At 36.8% G+C, this 27,701-nt stretch overlaps 2 protein-coding genes across 8 annotated transcripts in view; one reads left to right on the forward strand and one right to left on the reverse strand.

The window, feature by feature from the left end:
- CCDC146 (coiled-coil domain containing 146) overlaps positions 1–25,679 on the reverse strand; it is a 103,770-nt gene extending 78,091 nt beyond the window's left edge. For 2 of the 6 annotated variants that reach the window (XM_031679591.2, XM_072965167.1), the window contains exons 1-2: positions 24,611–24,794; positions 8,294–8,463 (exon numbers count right to left, since the gene is read on the reverse strand). In XM_031679591.2, the coding sequence (XP_031535451.2) occupies positions 8,294–8,452 (159 nt within the window). In that variant the 5' untranslated portion in view covers positions 8,453–8,463; positions 24,611–24,794. Of the gene's footprint in view, positions 1–8,293; positions 8,464–11,264; positions 11,332–15,828; positions 15,874–16,450; positions 16,553–24,610; positions 24,795–25,525 lie in introns of those variants that run through there. The other 4 variants (XM_072965163.1, XM_072965162.1, XM_072965165.1 and 1 more) reach the window with 4 other exon arrangements.
- Positions 25,017–27,701, forward strand: part of FAM185A (family with sequence similarity 185 member A) — a 131,259-nt gene continuing 128,574 nt past the window's right edge. For both annotated transcript variants that reach the window (XM_072965173.1, XM_072965174.1), the window contains exon 1: positions 25,017–25,691. In XM_072965173.1, the coding sequence (XP_072821274.1) occupies positions 25,253–25,691 (439 nt within the window). In that variant the 5' untranslated portion in view covers positions 25,017–25,252. The remainder of the gene's footprint in view (positions 25,692–27,701) is intronic.

The raw sequence follows: 27,701 nt of genomic DNA on the forward strand, positions 1-27,701 counted from the left end.
GACCCGTTGGCCTTCCTATATACCTCCCATTTTCTACTAACATACTATATTTTAAAACAATCTTAAACATATGAAAATAGCTGCACTCCACTCTCTTTAAGGTAAATGTAAAAAAAAAGACTCTGATGGGATAACATTTTCCCACGGGGGAGACGCTGACTCACTTTCCCCTATGTACTGTTCTGCACCTTTGAATTTTCTACTACAGCATATTTTGTGTATTAAAAAAACAGTTGCAAAAAATACTAACCTCATGGCTGAAAAAATTTTCTCACCCGGCTCTCCGATACTCTCTATTCTTTAACTTGTACCTCACTATCTGACCACCGAGACCCTGATCTTGTTTGCCTAATGAAACAGTAATGACTTACGATGACTTACTGATGTTACTGGTAAATCCAGGTGCTGAATAGCCAGATACCTAGTCCTACTCCCCTCTGCTTTATCCCCCAAAGAATCTACCCACCAGAGAGGACTACGTATAGAAAATAGATTTTATTGAAAAGTGCATTATTTATTTTAATCCTGAAGCTTCTATCTTTACTGCCTAACATAGTCAAATAGTTTTTGGATTGATAAAGGTACTTTGTTTCACAATATGTGCATTTTCTACTGAGAACCACAGGCTAGCAAAAGCCAACTTACTTTCTCAAGAACTTTCTCAGAGGAGAAAAACAATACCATTAAGTATTTCTCCTAATCTTCACTTTAAAAAACAACATCTGTTCACAGCAACTATTAAAAAGAAACAGCATCTGAGCTTGGATAATTATTTTTAGTATTTACTCAACTTGCTGCTACAACAGTAGCTAAAGAATCAGTGAAAAATAAAGAGGTAATTAGAACTTTAATAAATATAAAATTAAGATAAACACATAGGCGTGCACACATACACAAGCTAGGTTCTCATAATGTCAGTAAAGGAATCAGAAAAGGGGAAGGGAAATAAAAGAAAATTAGCCACACAGATGAGGGGACAAATGAGCTGCTGAGGGGAGGGGCTACTGAGGAATTTTCCTCTGCTTCCCGGCCCGGCATCTGCCATGTGGTCCACATTCAGGATAGATTTTCACAATGTGTAAAGGAAGATCACTTCACAGATAGGAGGCAGAGGAACTGCCAGTTCCTCTCTGTTCTTGATTTTCAACACTCTCTGCCACTGATCACATGTTCAAATAGCAGAGTTTTCCTGATGACACCCCAGATTCCTGGCCAAGTTTTTCATCTTGAAGGTGCCAAGTATGAGGATACCCTAACATGGGACCTTCTTTTCTCCTACCCTGAATTCTTGTAAAGGGTAAGATGTTTACTGATTGAATTTAGGGGTGTTAATCTACTTTGCAGAATGGAGTATGGCTTGTATTCCTATAATCCTGATATAAATCTCTAAATTTTGTAAATAGATACGAGTTATGTTATATATATATATATATATATATATATATATGTATATATATATATATAACAAAACAAATATATATATAATAAAACAAATATATATATATATTTGTCATATATATATATATATATATATATATATATATATATATGACAAATGTTTACGAGTATTCCAAGCATGATCCATAGTCTTCTTCCATATTGGAAATAATTTTAAATTTCCACCTTCCTGTCAGAGTAAAAGCAAAACACAACAAAAAACTTTATGTGGAAAATGGAACCTATCTGTATTGTTTAATAAATTATCAGCCTGTTTAAAGTTTCCTGACAGGCAAACAAAATCTTGAAGAATTATTCTTGCAAGGCTGCCTGGATGTCTGAAGGAAAAGTATAAGCATGCCAGCAATAGCAGGACTTGTAGAGAGGCTTAAAAAAGAAATCTAGTAGTTTTTAAATGCACATCTTCTATGTACAGCCATTAGTGAGCTGTGATAGCTAAGAAAGGATAGGGAACCAAGGAGAAATATTTAAATAGAGTGTTAAAATAGTTATCTTTATTTTTTCTTTTAATATACAGTTTATTTAAAAAGTCAATTTGTCAACTCCTAAAATAGCAGTGTTTAAATCTGTGGATGTCAAGTGAAGAACGTCAGGTGAAATGCATGTCAGGGTAGGAGACGGGAGACCGGTTTCCACGCCTGTCTCTGCATCTGCCTAGCTGTGCAAACTAGGGCAAGACTCAATCTTTCAGAACCTTTAAGCTGGAAATGATAGCTCAAATTTCCTATATCATGAAAATTAAATCACATACTTGAAACTACATTGACTGTAAACTCCTTGAGGGTGGGGCTCTTTTATATTTTCATCTTTATAACCAGTTACTTGATTGATTAATTCATGAATGAATGAAATAGAAAACATTGTCATTCTGTGAAAACCGTTTTAAATTTCATCACAGATTATCTCAAGAAATGCATCAGTGACTCTATAGAAGGTCCAACCTTGAAAATGAAGGAAGCTTTAGTAGCATCAGAAAATCACCAATATTTTCAGAAATTAATTTAAAAATTTTATTAAAAATTCCAAAATGTAGGCCCTTCAGAGAACAAAATGAACAAAAAAATAAGAAAGTGTCTTTTGAACATGTGAATATCCTAGTAACAGAGATAATTTTAAAAGTAGGGAATTAGGTAAATGATGGCAACATCTTTTTGTAAATATGCAGTGGTAGACTGTGCTGTTAAATACACATGAGAAGCAATTTGCAATCCTTTCAGAAAAGCAATCTGAATACTACCAAGAATGTTTTATGTCTGTATCTCCAGCCCAGGGACTTCCCTGGTAAGTTCCAGATCCACATATTGGACCCTCCCGTCTAACCCAGTGCTTCTTGTGAATTCTCTGTCACTTATAGTACTGTAATCCATCCACTTTCCTCAATCAGAAATCCAAACATCAGTTTAGATTCCTTCCTCTCCTTCACCCCATCCCTAGCCATTCAGACTCTAAGGCCACATTTTATACTTCCTTAGTATCTCTCCTATATGTATTCCATCCTTTTCCCCCTTGCTACTGCCTTGGTTCAATCTCTTCACATTTTATCTTGATCACTGAAATGGCATTCTAGTTGGTGATATGGGGGAAATGGAAAAGAGATGCATTTAAAAGATATTTAAAAGAGCAAACCAAGTGACAGAATACAGGAGGAGAATTTGGTTTCGGAGGAGAATCATGAATTTAGTTCTGAGCATATTTAGTTTGTGGTAACGTGGGCGTATCCAGGTGAAGGCACTCCAAGTATGTGCATGTGTGGGTGCAGGCAAAGCTTAAGATAGAAAAGGAGGCTCACGGTGGATGCCATGGATATGGATGAAATATCCCCTCATGTCCTGCTGCCTCCGAAAAGCTTTTTCCAGATCATCTCAACCCACAGAGAATGTTCCTTCCATTTAATTCTAATCACACTATTTGCACCTTCCAGGTTCACAACCACATATTGCCTTTTGTTGATATTTATTTCCCAATATTCTTATTTCCCAAATCAAGCTCCTAAAGAAAAGTACCTTTTTATATGCTTTATGCCTATGAATGACCCACAATGCCTAGCACTGTGCAGCATGCAGAAGGTGCTCAAAACAAAGGAGGAGCTGAAGGGATAAATTTGACTTCAGTAGCTTTAATAATAAGGATAATAAATATCTCCTAGCACAGAGCCTGGTACATGGTGAGTGCTGAATTAATATCTGTTAAATAGATTAAGAAAATGTTCTTAGATTAAGAAAATGTCCCCCATTACTCTTCAAAAACTTCATACTATCTCAACTCTTTTCCAATCTGACATGCAACAAAACTTGGACATAAATATGTTTATTAGACATTTTGTAAGGAGTCCAACAGTTGATGGTTTTATATAGAACCTTTTTCCATGAAAAAGTCCCATGTCAACAAGCCAAATCCATCTTCATCTACACACCCACAACCCTTGGATACTCCACACCCTAGCAGAATTTCATATTCTATGCAGATGCGCACTTTCGCCTCCTTGGTATTTCTGTCCGGTGTTCACACTGCCCGTTGTGCCTCCCAAATGCTCCTGTGCTACCTTTTCTCTATGCTTTGGTTAAGTCAGGTCAAAGACTTAAACAATTATGGCACAAGAATTATTTTCAGGAAATGAAGAGAAGGGAGGAGCCGACTAGTTCTGGTGTAAGCCAAAGAGCCAAATGGCTTAGGCAAAACACTTTCATATTTTGATTTTGGCTCTTGGCATTAAGACAAGAATCACTTTATGGCTTCCAAGTCTTGGAAAAGTTCAACATCTGACACACTGACATTTGAAAACCAAGATCACACTTAGAAATCAGTGCTACTTTACTTTACAGATGAGAAGTAGAAATCCTAACTTGGAGAATACCATGAAAGGTACAACTTACATTAAGACTGAATGTGCAACAGACATGATGCTTTGAACAGAGACACATACACTATTTGTTAAAAGAATGACTTTAAAATACTAAATATTTACAACTTGTTTCTGTGCAAGGTCTTGAGCCAGGTGCTGTGTAAGATACACATAAAATAACACACGACCCTTGCCCTGGTATTGGATGAAAGAGTTGCATGTGGTCCATCAAAGTGTATGTCTTGGTGTAATATTTTTGGAAAGGCATTTGAAGGTGTCAATTAAAGCTGAATATAAACTTAAACTATGATACAGTAATTTGGCTCCTAGGTAGACACCCAAGATAATGAAGTCATGAGTATTAAGCATGCACAAGAATGATCATGGAGCTTTATTCACAATCATCCAAAACAGGAAACAACCCAAATCTCTAAACAGAATAGAAAGGACAAGCACATTTCATTTATTTACACAAGAGAACACTACACAGCACTTTTTAAAAATTAATCTATTGCCACACATAATGCTATGAATGAATGTCACCTATTCAGTGACTAGTGGGAATGTGGCAGGAGTATGGCAGGAATGAAGAAGAGATCAATTCAAGAGATATTTAATGGAGATATTTAAGTCTCAAACGGAGAAAGAGAACACAAGAGGAGAATTAGGATTGAGAGAATGATGAGTTTAGCTCTGAACATGCTGGTTACAGGCATAAGTAAGAAAACAGCGGAACACTCAGTATTTGTGAGGTTTACCCTATATATGTTATATTTTAACAAAAAAGTTTTAATGAAAGTTTTCAGTGGAACAACAAAAGCCTGTGGAGGGCCAGGCCTCACAGTTAGGCAGCAATGGCAGAGCTGGGGAGCAGGTGTCCAGCTTTAACCCACACAGTCCATTGATGGGAATCACGTGACTTAGGTCCCATGCACCACTCTGAACGTTAGTCCCAATGTGTGAATTAACACAGTGTAGTTCCCACCCTGGAAGGTCTTATTGTTTAATGTGATCGTAATGTCCGTGAGGAATTAAATTTTCTATGCAAAATATTATATGATGAGAAGATATTTAATAACTATCTATCAAGAACCTAGTACCAAGTGACAGGTACAGCCTACAAATGCTTAAGAGTTGACAGGTTGGAGAAAACACTTGTGAGCTGGATGCTCAGGCAAAGTTTCTTGAAGAACATGGGAACTGAGCCAGAATCTAAAAGGTTAGGAACAGATGCAGAGGTTGCCAAGTGTGGCCTATACAAGTGTTTTATCTGATTTTTTTTTAGTTGGAGTTAGCACAGTCTTTCAAGAGGCAGTGTGACTAGGATTGTGGACAGCCATCACCTTGTATCTATCTTGCTTTATGAATATGTGCCAGTTTCCTAGCCATCTGAATATGGAGTGTAACGCAAACAGAAGAGGATGAGGGCCTAAGTGAGTTCTTAGATTGCAAAAATAGTTTGGGCCCAAATCGTAGAGCACCGTGAATGCCATACTGAACACATTCTGTTGGCAATATTAGATGAGAGCATGACACACATGTTTTACAGCTCAGTTGTGCTGGGCCAATTGTGTGACTAGCATTAACAACAGTAAATACTGTAAGCAGCTTCTGGTTCTTTCAATGTGATGCCAAGCATATGAGCCTTTGGAAGTGGATTTCTGTGCGCTTTCTTTCAGAACTTTTGATATTCTGCAGATACAGCTTCTGTTTAGGCAACTGAAGGAGGACAGCTTATACAAAGTAGGTTAAAAAAATGGTAAGACTCTTAACTCTTAGAGGAATGTTAAAAGAATTAGAAAATAAAACTATAGATGCCAATTGTAACAACCTCCAGGGTGTTTATTACGGGAATAAAATTGTTTGAAGCCTATAACTCATTCTGCAAGATGTTGCTGGCTAGAGGAAGAGTTCTCATGCAGTAAAATTACTGATGTAATTACTACTCAAAACAGTTCTGTTATCTAAGGTATCCACTTTCTCAGGGGCTGGTCATAACCAATGATTAATAACTCTATTTTGTGCATACATGTGTATTGAGAGATGCTTGAAATATTTAATGACTTGTTATATTGAAGATCAATATACAGAAGAAATTGTCCTAATTTCTCCTTTGACTTTATAAAGCAAACCTTTCATGCTTCTTTATCTGTGGCTTAAAACATTTGATTATAATTTTTATTGTTAGCATAACCTTTGATAGAAATAAACTCTAGCTTTATTTAATAGAATTACTAAGGGTAGTGGTATGAAAATAGAAATACTTTTGCAAAGTTGGACACATGATGCATTTTAGCAGAAATAGAGAATCCTGATCACTGAAAAATATTAAGACTAGAGATATGAACTCATAATTTTAAATATATAAAGACAGACATATAAATAGATACGAACTTGTGTGGGTAAATATATTTATGCAGCTATTTCGCAGCTCTGAGAGTAGTGTGAAGCAATGACAGACCAATAGCAAGGAGCACGCCCAGCACTGAGAGCTTAGTTTTCAAATATTCTCCACTAAAATAGGGACCAGGGATCCTTTGAGAAATGGCTGATCCCAGGTTTGGAGCAAAGAAAATGCAAGATGAGCCTAGAACATATTCTTACAACAGAAAGTTAAAAGGTGCATAAAGAATTAGAGAAGCATGTCAAAAGGATAAGTGAGCCTTCTTGAAAGGGTGTACATTGGCCAAATCTGGGATAATGGAAGCATCAAAATGAATAATGGTAATAATAGATTATAACCCATTGAACAGGATAAGAACTCATAGGTCCACCTTGAAAGATGGATGGAGGGAGGGAGGGAGGGAGAGAGGGAGAGGGAGAGAGAGAAGAGAAGAGAAGAGAAAGTTCTTCCATACCATAGGAAGCCAACTATTAAACGTAGAAGAAATGATGGAATTAGAAAATTGCCACTTGACAACCACCATGACAATAATTAATTTGGGCAAGAATCATCAAGAGACATAAAACAAGGAGGTGAAAATTTGAAGAGGAATAGGATACTTAGTCTCAGTGAATCTCCTCATAGTTGCTTATTAATTTCAAACAAAAAACAATAACTTCACTGGGGAGGAAGCTGGAAGTCCCACTTTAACCAAAAGATCAAAGTTGAAAACATGAGTAATGGGACAAGCTGACATCATGTGTTCCTGATCCGGTGTTTGTATGTACATATAAAGTAAAAAGCTCAACAGCAGTTCTTTAAAACATTTACACCAGCAAAATACTTGGGTAGGAATTTAGTTTTGCTTCTCAGTTTTAAGTAAACTCTGATTTTGCTTGAAGACTTTTTTAGCCCATTTTTATAATGACTATCAAATTCCTAGATGTTTTGTTCAGTTATAGTCACATAAAGTTAAGAGTCTAGAATTCAGATGTCCTCTAAACTATTTTTTACAGTACAGCTCTCAGGCATGACAGGTTGCATATGTGGCCAGTTATTATTGTTTAAAAAACTCTCCTCATATATGGTTATTTCCTATATGTTCATCTTGTTTTTTTTAAAAAAAATCAATGAGACAAAAATCAAACAAAAATCATATTCCCCTTTTTGCTTCTTTGTTAATAGGAAACAGCATATTTTAGTGTTCTACTGCAGTAGCTACATTTAGTTAGGTAGATGTATATACTTTTTATCTTTATTTGACAAGATCTTTTATCTTCATTTTGTGGAAGTAAATGTAGTATATCCAATAATGAAAGAAACCTCTTCTTTTATTTCACTTACCAACCCACCAAATGTACTGCAGATATGCACGTATTTATTTTAGTATAAAACCATCAGAACCTACACTACTGCATTAGTCCAGGGTTAAATAATAAACTTTTGGAAGAGAAGGTAGGAATGATTTTATTTTAAAGTGCTTCAAACTGTACATGTTGCCCATAGGTTACACGTAATAAGTTATTTTGCTAATGACATGAGCGTCAACTGAATTTTTAAAAAGATAATGACTCAGGTCTTACTTCAGTAGTATATAAAGAAAAATATACCTCATGCAGACAAATGAAAGCTGGAGTTGTAGATAAATCCACAAACCGCTCATCTTGGATGTTAATTGTAGGCAGTATGGCATAAACAGGGTCTCCTTGATCCTTTTTGCCTTCCTCCTCTTCCTCTTCCTGTTCTGTGTCTGTGTTACTGTCTCCCATTTTTCACAGTTCTAGAATAAAACCATTCCATATTTAGTTATTTAGGGATGTCTTCACTTACAAAGTAAAGTTGATAGGAAATAATAAAAGCAAGCAAAGCAACTGGAGTAAGCTATTCAATGAAATTATAGATCAGGAAAGTTATTACAATCACATTATTATCAAAGGATGTTTTGTTGTAAGGATACTCTCCATTGATACACTCAAATCAATAATTCTAACTTTAAAAAGTAGGCTATTGTTGGATTAATTGGGAAAAAATTACATAACTAGAACATAAGCTCCATGAGGGCAGACACCTCATTTTGTTGACTGAGCATTGTACTAGGCAATCAATTACTAATCATTGATAGCATTAATAAATAAAACCTTCATTCTTAAAATAGAATACAAAGTTAATTGAAATTAATTCTGGAAAAATAAAAACCAACACTCTGTGGCACCCATTCTGCCCTAGGCATGCACCTGTACACTAGGCCACCAGGCTAACTGCTCAAAGCCCACACTGCTGCATGGCCACAGCAGGCCTGTGCTCGTGCATGCTGCCACCCGGCCCGTCTCTGCTGCTCATGTGCATGCTCAATTGTCTCATCAGACTTCACTTGCAAAACATAAGCTCAAAAATGAAATTATTAAGGAGTTCAAGATGGTGACACCAGAGCATTAAACCAAGTGTAGGGCCCTTCTGAGAGTGGGTCCTTATAGGATTGCCCAGGTCACACACCTATGAAGCCAGCCCTGTGTACTGGCCATAGATCTGCTCATAGAGTCAAGTAGACCCAGAGTAGATTCTTAAAAGGACCCCTGTCTTGGCCTGCAAGGTTTCTATTGGCTTATTTTGGTGGCTTTGGGATGTCAGCCCTTCCAAGAGAGCTGGTAAGAAGCCTCTGTCACATAAAAGAATGCCAATCTAATGCTCTTTTGATCTCTGACACATGTGAATCTGCACTCAACAGAAGAGCATATCTGCATTCTTCTCTTGCCAGAGAAGATAACTCCAACTGTCATAAGTTTAAGGTCTGAATCTTCTGTATCATCTCATATCTATCTTATAGATTAGCTGCTCCCTGATGCTAGTGACCCCCATTCTTTTAACATGGAAAAATATGTTCTATAATATGGATCCAGAAGGCATAGCAGGCTCAGGTTCCTGAATTTATTAGTCAAGTGGCCACAGGCATGTCATTTATTCATTGTCTCTTTCCTCCTCTCTAAGATAGGAGTGACAGTAACTAACTTTTCTGTTTCATAAAGAATATATGCAAATTAGATGTGATGATGCCTCTGGACTTCCAGCATCCATTCTGCTAGCTCCAGTTTTCTGCCACAGCCACAAATTACACATGTACTTGTCTTTCTCCTCCTGCTACAAAAAATACTTCATAGGTGGTTGTGTGGACTTCCATCAGGAGGCACCAATGACTGGTTGTTGTCTTTCTTTATGTGATGTTAATAGTCAATGATATTGTTTGGACCTTCCTTCCTTTATCATACACAGTTTTTAATGCCATAAAGCAGTTTTTTAAGAGAACCTATTATTATTCATATTATTATTACAGCATCACAAGACTACATTTGGCCAGTAATCACAGTTTATCATTTAAATCTTCAGGGAGCTGGAAATGGTTTGGTGATATATCTAGATTTGTTTGTGTTAATAAGCTAAAATATGTATGTTCAATTATTTCATAGATGAAAATGTTAATGACTTTCTCAAGCAAATATTTCCTTCAGAGCATTAGACTGTATCTATCATTTTTAGCTTTTTCTTTAAGAAATATTTCTTTTTGTAATTGAAGTACAGTCAGTTACAATGTGTCAATTTCTGGTGTACAGCACAATGTCCCAGTCATGCATATATATACATACATTCATTTTCATTTTAAGAAATATTTCACATATAACCATAGTAACATAAACAAATATCAATTCATGAGTAATTTGGTTTTATCCAAACATTTTTCACTTCCCCTTTCCACTCTCCATATTATTTTGAAGCAAAACTTAGACACCAAGACTTAATAATATATTGTGAAGAATGCCATAATAATATACAGAGATAGTTCTCATTCCATTTCACAGCTGCATAGCTCTCCTTTGCATAGACGTGCCACAAGCTAGTCAAATAATTCCCTATTTATAAATACATGGAATGTTTCCAGTTTTCTGTTATTACAGTTCTGCAAAGTATACTACATCTATTTATTTAAAAGTATATTTTGAAGGCTTTTGGAATCTTTATAATCAAGTTGGCATTAACTTGAAAATTTAAGTTCAGGAATCTTCTCAAAGCATAGCAACTTTAAATAAGGTTACCTAGGCAACAAAAGAAGTTGCTATGCTGAATTTGTACAAATTCCTCAGTCTGCTTAAGGTTTCAATCTCTATTATCTTGAAAACATTCTAAATATTTTAAGGCAGGTAAAAACATTTAACAGAGGGAAGCAATTAACAGACACTATAACAGAGTTCTGATAGACATTATCAGACAAAATTTGACCCTTACAAAACAAAGGAAGACTAAGAAAGTAATAAAACACAATAGAAGCAAATACAAAGGTCTCATATGAATTCAAATCTAAAACACTAATTAATCTAATTAAATAATAGGGACAAAAAGGCTTAAGTAGCTAGCAAAGTTTAACAGATAATATTCAAGGATTAGTTAATATAGGATCTCAAAGCCCACTATACTAATATTATTATGCTGCAAGCAATATGATTAATTGAGAGCTGTAAATAAAACAAAGGAATAAAATATATTCTCAAGCTACAGTGATATAAACAACAGAATATTTACAAAACATCTTACATTCCTGGTGCAGGAGGAACTACATAGCTGTCAAGTATAGTGATTCTAGAGACGTACATCTCTGCAATATCGAAGTCAGTTAAGCAGATATTTATTGAGTTGTTTTATGAAGACCAAGAGTTTACAAAGATGTGATTTACAATCTAAAGAGGAAGCAAGGCAGGAAAATAACTAGTTCGATATAATACAAGGTAAGACAAAATAAACCTAAATAAAAAGCCATGTTCTTAGGAAGGTAGATAAGGCTTAAAGAGCAGATTGTAGCTTAGAATTTAGATTTTCATCAACAGGTATTGGAAGCCTTACACCTTTGGCAGGGTGGAGTTAAATCTGAGTTTGTAAAGATGTTGGTGACAGTGGGAATAGTGGTTTGGAAAGGGTATGAATTTGGAGGCAAGGAGACAACTTAGAGGCTATGAGCCAGCCGCTGTGCTGTGGGTAGGAGACAGATGCAGTGGTGAGCAAAACCAGACGAAGTCCCTGGCCTCACGGGGGCTCACAGACTGGTACCAAGATAGCAATTAATTGAAGAATCACAGAGATAAATATAAAAGTACGAAGAACTGAAATAAGTGCTGTGAACATGTGCACACAGAAGCGGGAATACCCAGCACTGCACATTCCCAGCGGGCGCTTTTCACGTAGCAAGTTGTGCAGTGAGCAGCCCTGACCAGAATGTTAGATGTTGAGAGCCTGAGCCCAGGGAATACCATGGGATGCTGCAGGAGTCCAGAGAAGAGAGGGCATGGCTGTATGAGGCCTTCTAGAAGGGAGAGGACATGTACTGAGCTTTGACACAGAAAAGCAAAAGGCCAGGGAAGGAAAAAGTAAGATAAATAAAAGCTTTAGTTCCATTACAGAAGAACACTGAACTCCTATATTATTCACACTTCATCTCGGGGCTAAAAGATAGAGCCAAAACAGGAAGCTTCCCGAAGAATAATTAAGCAATAAACATTGCAGGGTATGCCTTGTTTTGTAAGACACACCACTACTTCCTCTTCTCGAAAGTTAAAGGGGCGATCATTAATTTGTTTTGATTTTGAACTCTTAAGGAAATTTTTCAACAGTTACCAGGTGCACACATGAAAAACCAAATACCCTATGCACCAGAGAATGGGGCAGGATATACAAATGATATGACATTGTGAAGGTAAAATGATAACACTTGCTTTAAGAAAGATGTAGCAGGAAACCAGGATGACTTGTCACTGAACCAGCACAAGTTTTGCTTATTTTAGAATAGCAGGGTAGAATGTAAAGTCAAACATGGTATTTCTCTCCCAGTGCCACACAGAACCTGAGCATTCTGTTTCATAATTTAGGTCTTCTAACTGCCCTGGGAACAGAATGTAATCACATGCTCCTTTCCCCAGCACTCATAGCTATAAAAGGTTAGTTCCATGACCCTTTCTACAGTAACTCAGAGCTAGATCCCTGGAGGAAGGCGAAAGTCTGGGACACCTAATTTTTTTTTTTCAGTTTCCTATATTCATTAAAAAACACCGAAATGTCAAAATAGGGTTATAAAAAATTGTGGTATATTTAAAGTTATATGGCAAGTGCCTCTCAATCCTGTCAGTGTATCTCTATGATTATATGAATATTCTCTTTTGGAGATAATGTTAGGCTTTTCTTTCTGAGAGGCCTCTTGTCCACAAACTGACAGGCTCAGAATACTGGGCAGCCAACCCGACATGCAGCCTACAGGTACCTCAGATCCACTTAATTCAATAGCAGCAGCAGCAGCAGCAGCAGATCCTAGGACCTTGGCAGTTCTAAATGCAACCGACACAATTATTGAATTTATTTATTTCTATATATAACTATATAATATTACACAAAGGCAAGATTAGACTTGAAATATTTTTTAAAGATATAGATACAGATTTCAGGTCATTTCTTTAAAAAAGAGGGAGTAGAAAAGCTTTGTCGTTCAAAGAACCAACAGATCAAACCGCAACTTCTTTCTGTTCCTGAAAAAAACAAAAGAAAGAAAAAAACCCTCTCAAAAAAGAATCCTGAAAAATAAAAAACAAAACAACACAACTGCACAACATTCTGGCACAGGAAAAAAAAACTGCCATCAGTATGTACAGATAAATTTGTCTCATAATCAAAGTGTTAAAGTAACACTTGGCTTGGACACCTGTAACATGTGGGTTGGACCATCTTTAATTAAAAACATACATACACATAAAAAAAAACTCTTGAGAGGAAGCTCCAAGTGCATATCTAACATTTAAATGTTCACAATATTAGATAAAGTGTTAAATTATATGCATTTGTAACCAATGAGGAACTTGTTAATTGCTCACGGTCATGAAGAACCCAAGACTCTTAAGGATGAGCTCCCTTCCCCGGGATGGAAGGAAGCTGGAGAGTTCTAGCCCTACTCCCAACTCATTTCTCTGTCCTTTTGTCTCATTATACGTATCATACTCCCACCCTACCCCAAACATAGACCCAAGAAAAGTTACCCATTCTTTCTTTAAACTTCATATATCTTTCTTCTCAGAAATGTACACTGCTGAAAGAAGCTCTATAGTACTCATTTCTGAGTGGGTATAACATGTAGGGTTGTGACAGTGAGCATCATCCCTGTGGAAGAACTGTCATGGAAGCAGACATAATTTCTGTCTCTAACCTATCCTCCTGGTTGCCCTCACTGGCATGCAGATGCTCCTGCCCAGTGTTCATTCACCTGTACACCTAATAATAAGAACATGCATATAGTCCTTTACAATTTAAACAAAGCTTTCCCTCATATTGTTTCACTTAGTCCTTACAACAACCATATTTCATAAGAATTAGTATCTCCATTATATAGATGAGGGAATTGAAGGTCAGAGAATACAAATGATGTCCCTAAGATCACACAGCAATAAATGGCAGTATTTATTCAGACTCGTATTCACTGGCTCCAAATCCCTTACCCTTTTCCATTAAAACTCTATAGAACACTCGCCACGGCCTTAGCAAAGCCTGTCTTCTTGGCCTCCAGTAGTGGAAAGCAGGATCAAGAATACAGGCAGGCTGATGGAATTCAACTTCTGTCACCACAAAGGTGTAAGGCGAGGACCTCTTTAGCAAAGAGCGGCCCAGCAGAGTAAATCAGTTAAAAACACATTAATTCTTGTAAAGCAGTGATTATGAGGCAGTTCATGAGGTCTAAGACTGAGCTGTGCAAAACAATGGGCTACAGAACTTGTTGTTATAGTTACAAACCAAAGGAACGCCTTCACATATACAAAGTATGACAAGAAATGCTGATCTTACATCTGCAATACTTTATAGTCATTCTGCAAGTCCAGTCAGGCTTCAGAAATTCAAAGAGTGCCTAAGAGACTCTATTGGTTTCCCTAATAGTTTCCAAATAATTCAGTAGTAAGCAGAGACTGAGTTCCAAAGGCTGTGGGAGGTAGGGAATGCCCAAGTAGCTCTGAAGTTGACAGTCTTCCAGAAGGTCTGTTAAGGAGAGATTCTACATGTTTACATGCAATCCAGAATCCTCGCATTGCAAGCCATTCTTTACTCTTGCTATGAAAATGTGCATGTTTTTCAAACTCCATTGTCTTTGCTTGAATTTTTAAAAAATGATATCAGAAAGCACATTCGTAACATTACAGCAGTAGTCTATCCTATCTAATTAGGCCATTGCCTTACAAACCTCCTCTTTCATTTAGACCTTTTCTCTTCCCCATACCATAGTCAGTAGGAACTGTGGGTCTAACATGGGTCTGTTTCCCTAGCAAAGATCTTCATGAAATACAGGCTATCACTGCTTCCCATCTGCAACAGCCAGGTCTCACCCTTCCTCTTCTTCCTCTCCCTTCGCCTCCTCTCCTCTCCCCTCCCCTCCTCCTCCTGTTATTTCATTTAAGACTGGGATTAGTGGCTTTAACTTAGTCTAGCAGGATGACAGCATGGGCTAATGGAAATGACTACATGGAAGTTCCTCAGTTTAGGCTTGAATCTCATTCCTCCCCTTCCTGTGTAATCTTGGGCAAGATATTCAGCCTCTAAGTGGCTGTTTCCTTAACTAAAAGATGATTTAAGAGTTATTGTGATGATTAAATGGGGCAATGTGTGTGAAGTCTCAGCCCAGACCCAGCATATAGCCCTCAATAAACAGTAGCTTCCTTCCATCACTGCCTGGTTCTTTTTCTCTCATGTATAATATGCCTTTAATTATTTTTATAGGGAACAAATCAACAGAGGTCAGCCTGGGGCTAGACCAAATTATTTCAGGAATCTGTGGTCTGGAAAAGGTGATTTGGGTCCTCTTCAGCATGATTTTGTCCCCGAGCTCCCCTTAAGATTTGGCATGAAAGTCTTGGTAAACCTAATCTTCAAATCCCACTGAGATGTTTAAAACTAGGATAAGAAAGACTGTAATAGGATATTACATCCTGGAGAGGGAGAAAGGGAGAGACTAAATTTTTTTTAAGTTCTTAAGAGAATTGTGTCAACTCCCAATCAGGGAAGAGCCAGTTTTAGACAGTAAGTAAAGCAGGCAAAATTCCCTCTGTCATGTCTAGAAATTTCACAGCCTCCTCCTTACATTGCATGAGTATTTCCTGTTCTCAGGCTTCCTCTGGCCCAAGGCAGATCTCCACTTTTGTCTTTCTCTTCCTGGGCAGCATCCCTTACTCAATGTCTTTCCTTCCTCTAAAGGCAAAGGTTCTTACATTACTTACAGGGTTAGTAGAGTATTTAGCAAGTCAATCTTCCTACTTTACATTGGAAGAGGAAATTAAAAATAAAAACAAACAAACAAACAAAAGAACCTCTCCCTGAGCTGGGGAACAAGGAGAGGTGGTGAGGAAACAAGTTGGCATGGACCCGAGGCCCCCTGTCCACTCAGAACCAGGCTCAGGAAGTGAAGTGGTGCAACTTGGACATTCATGGACATCAGAGAGATAATGTGTCTCCTTCCTCAAGTGGGACTTGGGGATAGTGGCAAGGTTCCAGGGCCATCACTAATTCTACCCCTTCATGTGATAAAGCAGAGAGGACTATCTGGCAGAGAGGGCCCAAGACATTCCCAGAGCAGTGTGGGAGAGGTTTTGAGGCTGGCTATGAGTGATGTATCCCAAGAGCCCTTGATGTTATATGATGAAAAGACATGGCTTCAGAAAGCTATGTGGTCTATAAAACTGAGAACCAGATGGGGAAGCAGAAACCTCAGAAATGCCAGCATGGAGACCGTATCTGAGACCCAGGTGGATGCACATCTCAGGACGAGTCAGCATGGTCAGACACCAACTCTTGACTAGCCAACCATCCTGAAGCCATAATGCTACCCGGTAACCATGAACTTGGATCTTATGCCCAGTAGAGGGAGAGGAAAAGGGAAACATGAATTCAGTAAAACTTAAAAAAAAAAAACCTTTATTGAGGTATAATTTATATTCAATAAAACTCACAATTTTAAGTATACAATTTGCTGAGTTTTTCACAAACATTGACAGTTACGTAATCACTGCCACAAACATTCCCATCGCTTTAAAAAGTTCCTTTGTGCCCTTTACATTCAGTGCCTCTTCCATCTTCATCCCCTCCATACCAGGTACCTGGTAACCACCAGTAGTTTTGACTTTTCCAGAATTTCATGTAAATAGAATCATGTATGTTTCTGGCTTCTATCATTTAGTATAAGGTTTCTGAGGTTCATCTACACTGCTGTGGATATCAGTATTTTATTTCTTTTATTGCTGAGTACTACTCCATTGTACAAATACCCCATGGTTTATTTGCCACCTTCCAGTTGATAGACATTCGTTTCTCTTTTTTGGCTATTAGGAATAAAGTTGGTATGAACATTTAAGTACAACTATTCATATTCATTTTTTTTGAGTAGATACCCAGGAATGGAATTGCTCAGTCATATAGTAAATTATGTTTAATTCTATAAAAAAATGTTCAATTGTTCTCCAAAGTGGCTGTACCATTATGTATTCCCACCAGCAACGTATGAGAGTTCCTACTGCTCTACATTCTTGTAAACACTTGGTATTGTCAGTGTTTTTAGTTTTAGCCATTTTTGTGGGTGTGTAGTGGTATCTACTTTTAATTTTTAATTTGTGGCTTTAATTTACATTTCTATAATGACTTATTATGTTGAGAATCTTTTTATGGGCTTATTTGCCATTTATATATCTTATTAGGTAAAGTACATATTCAGTATTTTTTGCTCATTAAAAAAAATCACATTTTCTTCCTATTATTGTGTAGAAGTTCTTTGTGTGTTCCGGATACAAGTCCATCAGTATGTTTTGTAAATATTTTCTCTCAGTCCCTCCCATTCTTTTCATTCTGAAGAGCAAAACTTTTGAATTTTGTGGAAGTCCAGTTTTTCATGTTTTTCTTTTATGGTTCATGCTTTTTATACCTTATTTAAGAAATCTTTAAGTTCACAAGATTTGTGCCTATATTTTCTAGAACTGTTACAGTTTTAGCTCTTCTATTTGCATCTTTTATCTATTTCAAGTTTTTGTGTGATGATGTGAAGAAAGGTTGATTTTCTTTTGGCAGGGGGGATGAGGAAGCATATGAATATTCAACTGTGTCAACACCATTTGTTGGGAAATGTAACCTCTTCCCATTGAATTATAGTGGCATCTTTCTCAAAACTTAACTAACCAAGTATGTGTAGGTCTATTTCTATATTCTTTAATCTGTCCCATTGATTTAAGTGTCTATTCTTATCAGTAATACAGCATTGTATTGACTATTGTAGCTTTACAATAGGTCTTAAAATGAGGTACTATAAGTCCTCAGACTTCATTCTTTTTCCAAAATTGTTTTGGTTATACTAAGTACTTTATATTTCTATATACTTAAAAAGTAGTTTGTCAATTTCTATTTTTTAAAAAAGCCTGCTAGAATTTTGACTGAGCAATCAGTCAATACATCAGTGTGGAGTGATATGCCATCTTAACATTGAGTCTTATTTCCCTTGCATATGTTATTTCTTCCAATTTCTTTAGGTCTTCTTCAATTTCTCTCAGCAATGTTTTATGGTTTTCAGAAAACAAGTCTTGCATCTATTTTGTTAAATTATCCCTAAGTATGTCACCTTTTGTATGTTATTGTAAATGGTATTGTTTTTATTTTTTTGTTTTTTTTTTTTATTGGGTTATAATCATTTTACAAGGTGTCAAATTCCAGTGTAGAGCACAATTTTTCAGTTGTACATGAACATACATACATTCATTGTCACATTCTCTTTTGCTGTGAGCCACCACAAGATCCTGTATATATTTCCCCGTGCTACACAGTACAATCTTGTTTATCTATTCTACATTTTGAAATCCCAGTCCCTTCCCACCCCCATCCCCCTGTCAACCACAAGTTTGTATTCTGTGTCTATGAGTCTGTTTCTGTTTTGTATTTATGTTTGGTTTGTTTTTTTTTTTTAGATTCTGCATATGAGATATCTCATATAGTATTTTTCTTTCCCTTTCTGGCTTACTTCACTTAGAATGACATTGTCCAGTAACATCCATATTGCTGCAAATGGCGTTATGTTGTCAGTTTTTATGGCTGAATAGTATTCCACTGTATCAATATACCACAGCTTCTTTATCCAGTCATCTGTTGATGGACATTTAGGCTGTTTCCATGTCTTGGCTGTTGTAAATAGTGCTGCTATTAACATTGGGGTGCAGGTGTCATTTTGAAGTAGGGTATAAATGGTATTGTTCTTAAATTTCAGTTTCCAAATGCCATTTTTAGTCCTTAGAAATAGAATTGATTTTTGTTATTGATCTTGTATCTTGTAACCTTGTAAACTTTTAAATTAATTCAGTAGCTTTGTATAATATCCCTTAGAATTTTCTACTTAGATGATCATGTTGTCTGCAAATAGAGACAATTTTACTTCTTTCTGTCCAACATAGATTCCTTTTATTTCTTTTCATTGCTTTATTGCACTCTATAGGACTTCCAGAACAAAAAGTGGTGAGAATGAACAACTTTACCTTGTTTCAGATCTTAAAGGGAAAAGCATTTAGTCTTTTAGTTAAGTATGGTATTAAGTGGAATTTTTCATAGATACCTGTATTAAGTGGAGGAAATTTCTTTTCTTCCAAGTTTGTGGAGAGGTTTGTTTTTTTTTTTTAAATCAGGAATGGGATTGAATTTTGCTAATTTTTAAAAAATCCATTAAGATGATCATATTTTTTAACAAATTATGCTGGAACAATTGGACATCCTTATGTAAAAGAATGCACCTCAACCCACATCCTGCATGGTTTACAAAAACTAGCTAGAAATGAGACACAGACCTAAATGTAAAATCTAGAAGTAAAAAACTTCCAGAAGAAAATCTTTGTCACTTTGGTTTGGAGAAAGGTTGTTTTTGTTTGTTTCTTTCTTTTAGATAGGACACAAAACCACAAATCATAAAAGAGAAACATAAATAAATAAGACTTTTCAAAATTTAAAAGATGTGCTCTTCAGATGACAGTGTTAGGAAACTGAAAACAAGAGTCACAGGTGGGAAGAAAATGTGTGTCAATAATGTATCTGACAAAAAACTGGTATCAAAAATATATAAAGAAATCACAAAACTCAATAAGAAATCAAACAGAGCAAAAAAGGGGGAGGGAAGCAAAAGATTTAAACAGATACTTGACCTAAGAACATATTACAAATGGCAAATAAGAATGTGAAAATATGCTCATTTCATTAGTAACTGGGGAAAGGCAAACAAAATCACAATGAGATACATCTATCCACCTATCGGAGTGTTTCTTTTTTCAAAGTAACAATACCAAGTGTTGGTGGGGACATGGAGTAACTGGAACCTCTCACATACTGCTACTGGGAATGCAAAATTGTTTAGATCATTTGAAAAACAGTTTAGATATTTCTTATGAAGTTAAATATACATTTACCAAATGACCCAGCCATCCTCCACTCATATGTATTTATTCAAGGGAAATGAAAACATATATCCATTCAAAACTCTACACAAATGTTTAGATTGGCTTCACTCATTCACCAAAACTGGAAACAACCCAAATATCAACTTGATATATAAACAAATTGTGGCACATTCACACAATAGAATACAATTCAGAAATCAAAAGGAATAAACCACTGATACATACAACAACATGGACAGTCTCAAATATATCATACTAAGTCAAATGGCTATGTACTATACGACTCCATTTACTATATGAGTTTCTCGAAAAGGCAGAAATCATAAGGACAGGTAATAGATCAGTGGTTGCCAGAGGCTGAATGTTGGGGGAGGATGCTTGACTACAAAGGGATTTGAAGGAATTTTGGCAATAGAAAAGTTCTACATCTTGATTGTCATGCTGGTTACAAGACTATACATATTTGCCAGAATTCATAGAGCTGTATACCTAAAAAGAGTGAATTTCAGTCTGTGTAAATTATACCTCAATAAACTTGACTTTAAAACAAAGCAAAGCAAACAAAAAGAACTAAACTTACACTGAGTGCTAAGACTGTGAACTATTAAAACATAGGAAAAAATTCCAAAAATAACCAAAGAGAAAAAGCAGATTCTAAACAAAGGAACTAAATTAGACAGATAGCAGATTTCTCATTACCAAAAATGGTACTTCTTCAAAGTACTGAGAAATAATAACTGTCAACTAAATTATTACTTAATAGTGAGGGTGAAATAAAAATATTTTCAGACAAAGTCTGAAAAAATTACTCAGAGACTCTCACTGAATATATATAATAGATATGCTTCCATAAAAACAAACCTGAATCTAGAAGGAAAGAGATGAGCAAATAAATTGGTAAATGTTGCTAAATTTAAACAAGCATTAAATATAAACAACAACAATACAATAATAACTACTTGTGTGGCTTCAAAAACAAGGTGGGACTAAAATACACAAGGCAATAAATGACATGGAAGATAGAAGGGAAAAGACCAATGTTAAAAAATTCTACTGAGAAGAAGATAGAGATATTGGCTGATAAGACATTTGCTAAGGCAAGTGAGTATGTGAAAAATTTAAGGATAATGATTAGAAGAAAAGAATATAGCCTTTCAAGTTACTACAGAAGGAAAAGGTGAACAAAGAAAAACATTTAAACTAAAGACATGGATAGAGAAAAAGAAACAACAAAAAAGGTAAAACAGGCAAAGTTAATAGAAAACACAAAATAAGATGGTAAGAATAAGTATAAATGTAAAAATAATTACAAAAAATTTAAGTAGATTAAATTTACCTGTTGAGACAGATTCTCAAATTGTATTTAAAATACCTATCTCTATTCTGTTTATAAGAGACAAGTCCCAAATATAATGTAACAGGTTTGAGGTAAAAGGATGAAAATATTATTATTAGATTAAAATATGTCAAGATAGAAAGAAATGCTAGAGATAATGAGGATCATTATTTAATGACAAAAATTTTTACCAGGAAGCAGTATTAATCCTGAACCCACACATAAGTAACACATAGCCTTAAAATACATAAAACGTAAATGGAATTTCTACTCAAAGGATATATTGATGCTACTGTGTAAATGGTTGCAACACTATTGCTACCTTGTAGAAATGGAATGAAGCATTAGTACATATAAGAACTCTAGCCTAAAGTGAGCTTTTAAAATTTTTCTGTTATAAGTAAACTCTCTGCTTGCAATAAATATTTTTTGTATATATAATATACATTATATATATATTTATTTATTGAAGTATAGTCAGTTTACAATGTAGTGCCAATTTCTGCTGTATAGCATAATGCTTCATATATGAATGCATCATACATGAACATACATATATTTGCTTCCATATTATTTTTCACCGTAAGTTACTACAAGATATTGAATATAGTTCCCTGTGTTATACAGCATAAACTTATTATTTATCTACTTTATATATATTAGTTAGTATCTGCAAATCTCAAACTCCCAATTTATCCCTTCCCACTCCCTTCCCCTCTGGTAACCATAAGTTTGTTTTCTATGTCTGAGAGTCTTTCTGTTTTGTAAATAAGTTTGGTGTTTTTTTTTTTTTAATTCCACATATAAGTGATATCACATGGTCTTCTTCTTTCTCTTTCTGGCTGGCTTCACTTAGAATGATAATCTCCAGGTCCACCTACATTGTGCAAATGGTATTATTTTATTCATTTTTATGGCTGAGTAGTATTTCATTGTATAAATATGCCATAGCTTCTTTATCCAGTCATCTGTCGATGGACATTTAGGTTGTTTCCACACCTTGGCTATTGTAAATAGTGCTGCTGTGCTACTGGGGTGCATGTATCTTTTTGAATTAAGGTTCCCTCTGGATATATGATCAGGAGTGGGATTGCTGGATCAAATGGTAAGTCTATATTTAGTCTTTTGAGGAATCTCCATACTGTTTTCCATAATGGCTGTTTGCAATAAATATTATCTTAGACACACACACAAATACATATTGCTTTAATGTACAAAGCACTCACATCCCCTTAACTTGAGAATCTTCTTCAGATATTTGTAAACTAGGCAATTTCTCAAAGTGTTTAAAGTGGGGGAAATTTGACTACATTAAATAACAAACTTTTTCCTATACGTCATCTGAATGAAAACAAATAATATATAGATTTCAGATAGGACTATTTACATATTCATTAACTACTTCTCAGTATTGTTAGTTTTTAGGTTAGATTACTAAGATTTCATAAGAATAGATGTCATAAGATATATTTAATTCAAAATTTTATAATTAAGAAAGTTAATTTCTAGGGCTTCCCCCACTTAAGCTGAATTCCAGGATCCTTTCTTTAGGTTACATTTTCTCTGAAAACTCTCTTATGCCCTCTGCTGTCCATTTATTGAATATAAATTGTTAAATTAAGTAAAATATTCATGAGCATTTATATAGTAAGAAATCCTCCACTATTTGAGCCAGTCTTAGGAAATCTTTTCAACTTCTTTTTCAAAGTTTTTCCCATGGGTTTTCATTAAAAAGACAGTTTTAATATCAGTTTGAATAATTATGACCAAATGAAACACAAAGCCAAGGACAGGACTAGTATTCAGTGGGAACTTGGTGAATCTAAAAGCTTGCACATAAGTGAACCTAGAAGTTTGCACCTATCGTGAACCTTCATACAGAAGAATAAGGAGGGAGGAAGGACTGGAAGGACAGAAAGGAGGAAAGGATAACTTGAGAAAAACACTGACTTATGGTATAGCACAGGGAAATATATACAAGATCTTGTGGTAGCTCACAGTGAAAAAAAAATGTGATAGTGAACATACATATGTATGTTCATGTATAACTGAAAAATTGTGCTCTACACTGGAATTTGACACAACATTCTAAAATGACTGTAACTCAATAACAAAAATGTTTAAAAAAAAAAAAAGAAAAACACTGACTTTTAAAAAAAGTAATGACTAGCCAAAAAACCCTGGGACTTGGGCTTATAAGGACTTGAGCCCATCTTTCTATCATTGTAATTTCCAGTAGCTCTGGTTACTTCATTTGGCCAAGGGCTTCATTTTTTAAGGCATTCAGTTTCAACACTTGCATTTTATTAAACGTCATCATCTACAGTGTGTCTTTGCTAAAGAACTTAGTGAACAATTTGTTGGAGGAGGAAGGAGCACTGAGAGGAAGAGATAGCAGGAAAGGAATAAATCTCTTTTCATTTTTAAAAATTGCCCACATAATAATAATAGGTTGAAGAGACCTTACTGAGTCATTTAGTATAATCCTTCTTCATCTTAAAGATGAAGAAACAGGGGTAGGTGACACAGATAAATCAGTGGCAGAGCCAGGAAAATAACCAGTTCCATACTCTTCCCATTGCACTATGTTGGCTCTCTCTGTCCCCCCCCCCCTTTTAATCTTATTTTAGTCCTAAAACCAAGGGTCATTTGTAGTCAAAGAGAACAATGCTACTATCAACACAAGTATTGATCTCTTAGATTTTTCTTGGTAACTTAAGAGTCTATGCTATAAAATAAAACTACTATAATTCAAATTGCGACTTAGTAGCCTGTGCTCACATCCATTATCTCAGTTGATCCCTAAAAAAATTCTTTGAGGCAAGACAAGGAAGGTATTATTGACCTCACTTTAAAAGCAAGCAATTAAAACCCAGAGACGTTCAATGACTGGCCTAAGATCACCTAGAGTCAGGAAGGAGACAGGAATCTAACACTATTCCTGTATCTGCTATGAAAGAGGGAGTTTCCTCAAAAATAACTAACCGGGCATTATCCTCTTGTTGAGGGATTCTCCATCCCAGGGTACCCCACGCTGGTTTAATGAAGTATAGATCTAACCACTCACGGAAGGTACTCCTATTTTTCGAATCATTTTTAAAAGCGCAGTATCTTACCCCTCTCCTTGGTCCTATTCCTTATTTAGGCTCCTATTTTTCTCTGAGGGTTATGGCCCCCTGGGTCTCACTCCAAAGCTCCACCCTCTCCAAAGAAGTCGCGTCCTCGGTATCCAAGGAAACCACACAGCCTTGCTCGTCTTGGGCCTTCCACGATTTCCATTGGCCAGTTGGATTCTCGTGTAGGGTTTTTTTTTTCCCCCCCCTCCCAGTCCTTCCAGTGGCTAATGGGCTTGAGGCAAAGAGCTGAAGCCTTCCGAGTTCGGTCTAACACCTGCTCTTATTGCACTAATTATCCTGCGCGTTGCCTCCTGGGATATGTAGTTCCCTTCACCGCCGGAGCGCTACCACTCCCCGCCTCCATTGCAACTACCCATCCCATCGGCCTTTGCGAAAGGGGCGGGAGTAGACGAGAAGTCCCAGTCGGGGTAGCTGGTTTGAGCTTTGAAATTCCAGCTTGCCGCCGAGGTTTGTGCCGCTGAGGTTTAAATTGCTGATCGCAGTGAGCAGTATTGCTGTTGCTTCAGCAAAGCCTCGCAAATGTCTCCCTTTTGACTTGAGCCGGCAGAGTAGCCAAGTTTACTGGCCGTGGCAAGACTGGCCTGTGGCTGAGGGGATCTGAGGGGGCGTGAAGGACGCGCCATGTTCGCTCTCAGCTCGGGATGGGGGCTGGGCTGCCTCTGGCTCAGTCAGCTCAGAGTCTGGGCCCGCGACGCCTCCGGGCGCTGGGCGCTTGGGGCTTGTCAGGCCCGGCTGTGCTGCTCAGGTGGCGGCGAGGGCCGGCCCGGGGTCTCTCCGTTTGGCCCCACGCGCCAGACTCTGAAGGAGTGGGCGCTGCTGGTGAGCCCTTTCGGTCGGCTGCGGGCGCGGCTCCCGTGCCACCTGGCCGTGAGGCCCCTGGACCCCCTCACCTACCCGGACGCCGACCGCGTGCTGGTCGCGGTGAGCGGAGTGGAGGGCAGGGCGCGGGCCCTGGCCGGCCTGCAGGTGGAGTATGACGAGGCGCTGAAGGAGGTGGCCATCGTGTCTGACGTCATTGACCCCCAGGCGTCCGTGGAAGTGACCGCGCCCCTGAAATTCGGCAAGTGAAGTTAAAACGGGTTGGATCCCAGCGCATACCCAGCGCTTCGTGAGTTAGGCCGACATACATTTTTAATTGGTGCCTTTGGAGCTGACTTTCTAACCTAATTTACAGTTGCCCCCCTTCGGAAGGTGCCTTTTTTTTTTTCTGTCTACTTTGGGTTTCCGAGTAGTAGTTAGGAATTATGTTCTCAATTACAGCAATTTTATAAATCAAGTGAAAACATGATTTGAAGTAATCTAAATTAGGTAACATTTGTGGAGCCCCTTTTATTCTCCTTTGGCACTTTGTCCGTATTTCGGTGAATGTAGTTTGTCAATGGCAAAGTGGTTTATGTTTCAGGGTTAAAATTTCTTGATAATCCATTCACTGGCATGACGGTTCATCCACATTTCCCTTGCTCACACCCTGGCCCCCCCCAACAGCCCTGTCTATAGAATGTTCCATCTAAACTGGACCAAGTGTTTGTTTTCAGATAGGCGCCCAGCTTCCATTCGTTTAGCCTAAGTAAAATTTTTGTGAGAAGCACGCTATGAAGAAAAACACATAGTAAGACTGCCTGGGAAACTTCAACTGATAATGCCTGCCAGATAAGTTTCCTAGGTAATTGGGTTCCATGTTCCTTCTCAGATGTAAGCCACTGTGTATGTAACACTTTTCTAGGAAAGTCTTCCCTAGGACTGAAGGAAGATATTGATGATGACCATAATAGTAGCTGACACTTCTAAGATAGTTTCTAATCCTAAAAGTTGCACTATTTTATGGTCACTGTCATTGTCACTGTTTCAGATAAGGAAATTGAGATACAGCAGCTTTTGTATACTAAGTATTTATTGTGGATGAACAAATGAAAAAAAAACTATGCCTTCATGAAACTTAATTTCTTGTGAGGATAGATAAAGAATTAGGCCTATTTTCTCTCAGATATAAAGAGATGGAGCTGGGATTTGAACTGACTGGAGTCTGCTCAAACACTATGCTTACTGCCTCCCAACTTCTTTTAACTTACAGTAGATGAATAAGAGACCCTGATCTCAAAACATCACAGTCTGGGGTGAGGAGGAAGTTTTGCCAATTTATTATGTAGACTAAGAATTGAAACGGAGATAAGGAAAATTTTATGACAGCACTGATAAAAATGGAACTACTTGTGCTGGTGATCCGAAACCCCATTATTTGCTGATTCCTCTTTTTAGAGCCAGAATCTCATTTCCAGTTTATTCTTTTTATGTGTCTATTCTACGGGTGCCTCATGTGAACATAATTCCATTTTCTTCACACTTATTTTTGTTTTTCCAGTTTGTCTATAACAATTTCAGTGAATTGGTGAGAGTAGCATTACTACCACTCAGTATCTAGCCTTAGCTTCTCTAACTACCTAGTGAGTGTCCAGTATATTCAGAATCTGTTTCCTTCTCTATATACCTGTCAACGCTGCCTTAGATCAAGCCTTATGTTGTAACACTACTTAACTGGGTAAAAATTTTGCAGTTACATTTGCATCCATGTAAGTATGGGTTAAAATTGTCTTTTTATGTATTTTATATTAATCCCAACAAAAATACTGCTATTATTTTAAGCCTTTATAGAGACTGCCATGTACACAACTGTAGAAATTGACTTTTATGCTGTAACTGTTGGAATTGTGGTGCTAGGCCCCGGTAGTTTGTGTTTGGGGCAACCTAGTGTTTACTTCTCTGGTCTGGTTTAAGGGAAATCATCAATATTTATTTGAATTAGATACTAAATATCTGTGTTTTTAATTTTTTTTATACAGCTATACCTAAGGTTACACCTTAAATTGAATTTAAGGTTAAACCTTAAAGCCAAAGATGGCACCTATGACTCCTTATTTTACAAACTTTCTTCATATACATCACTGTTATTTATTCATAATCTTGAGGGTTTGATACTATTTAGAACTAGGTTTTCAACATTGTGCCCACTTTTTATTCTGATTCCTTGTGATATAGCTACATGGTATTACTTTCACTTTTTACATATGAAAGT

This window comes from Vicugna pacos, chromosome 7 (assembly GCF_048564905.1).
Source record: "Vicugna pacos chromosome 7, VicPac4, whole genome shotgun sequence".
NCBI lineage: Eukaryota > Metazoa > Chordata > Mammalia > Artiodactyla > Camelidae > Vicugna > Vicugna pacos.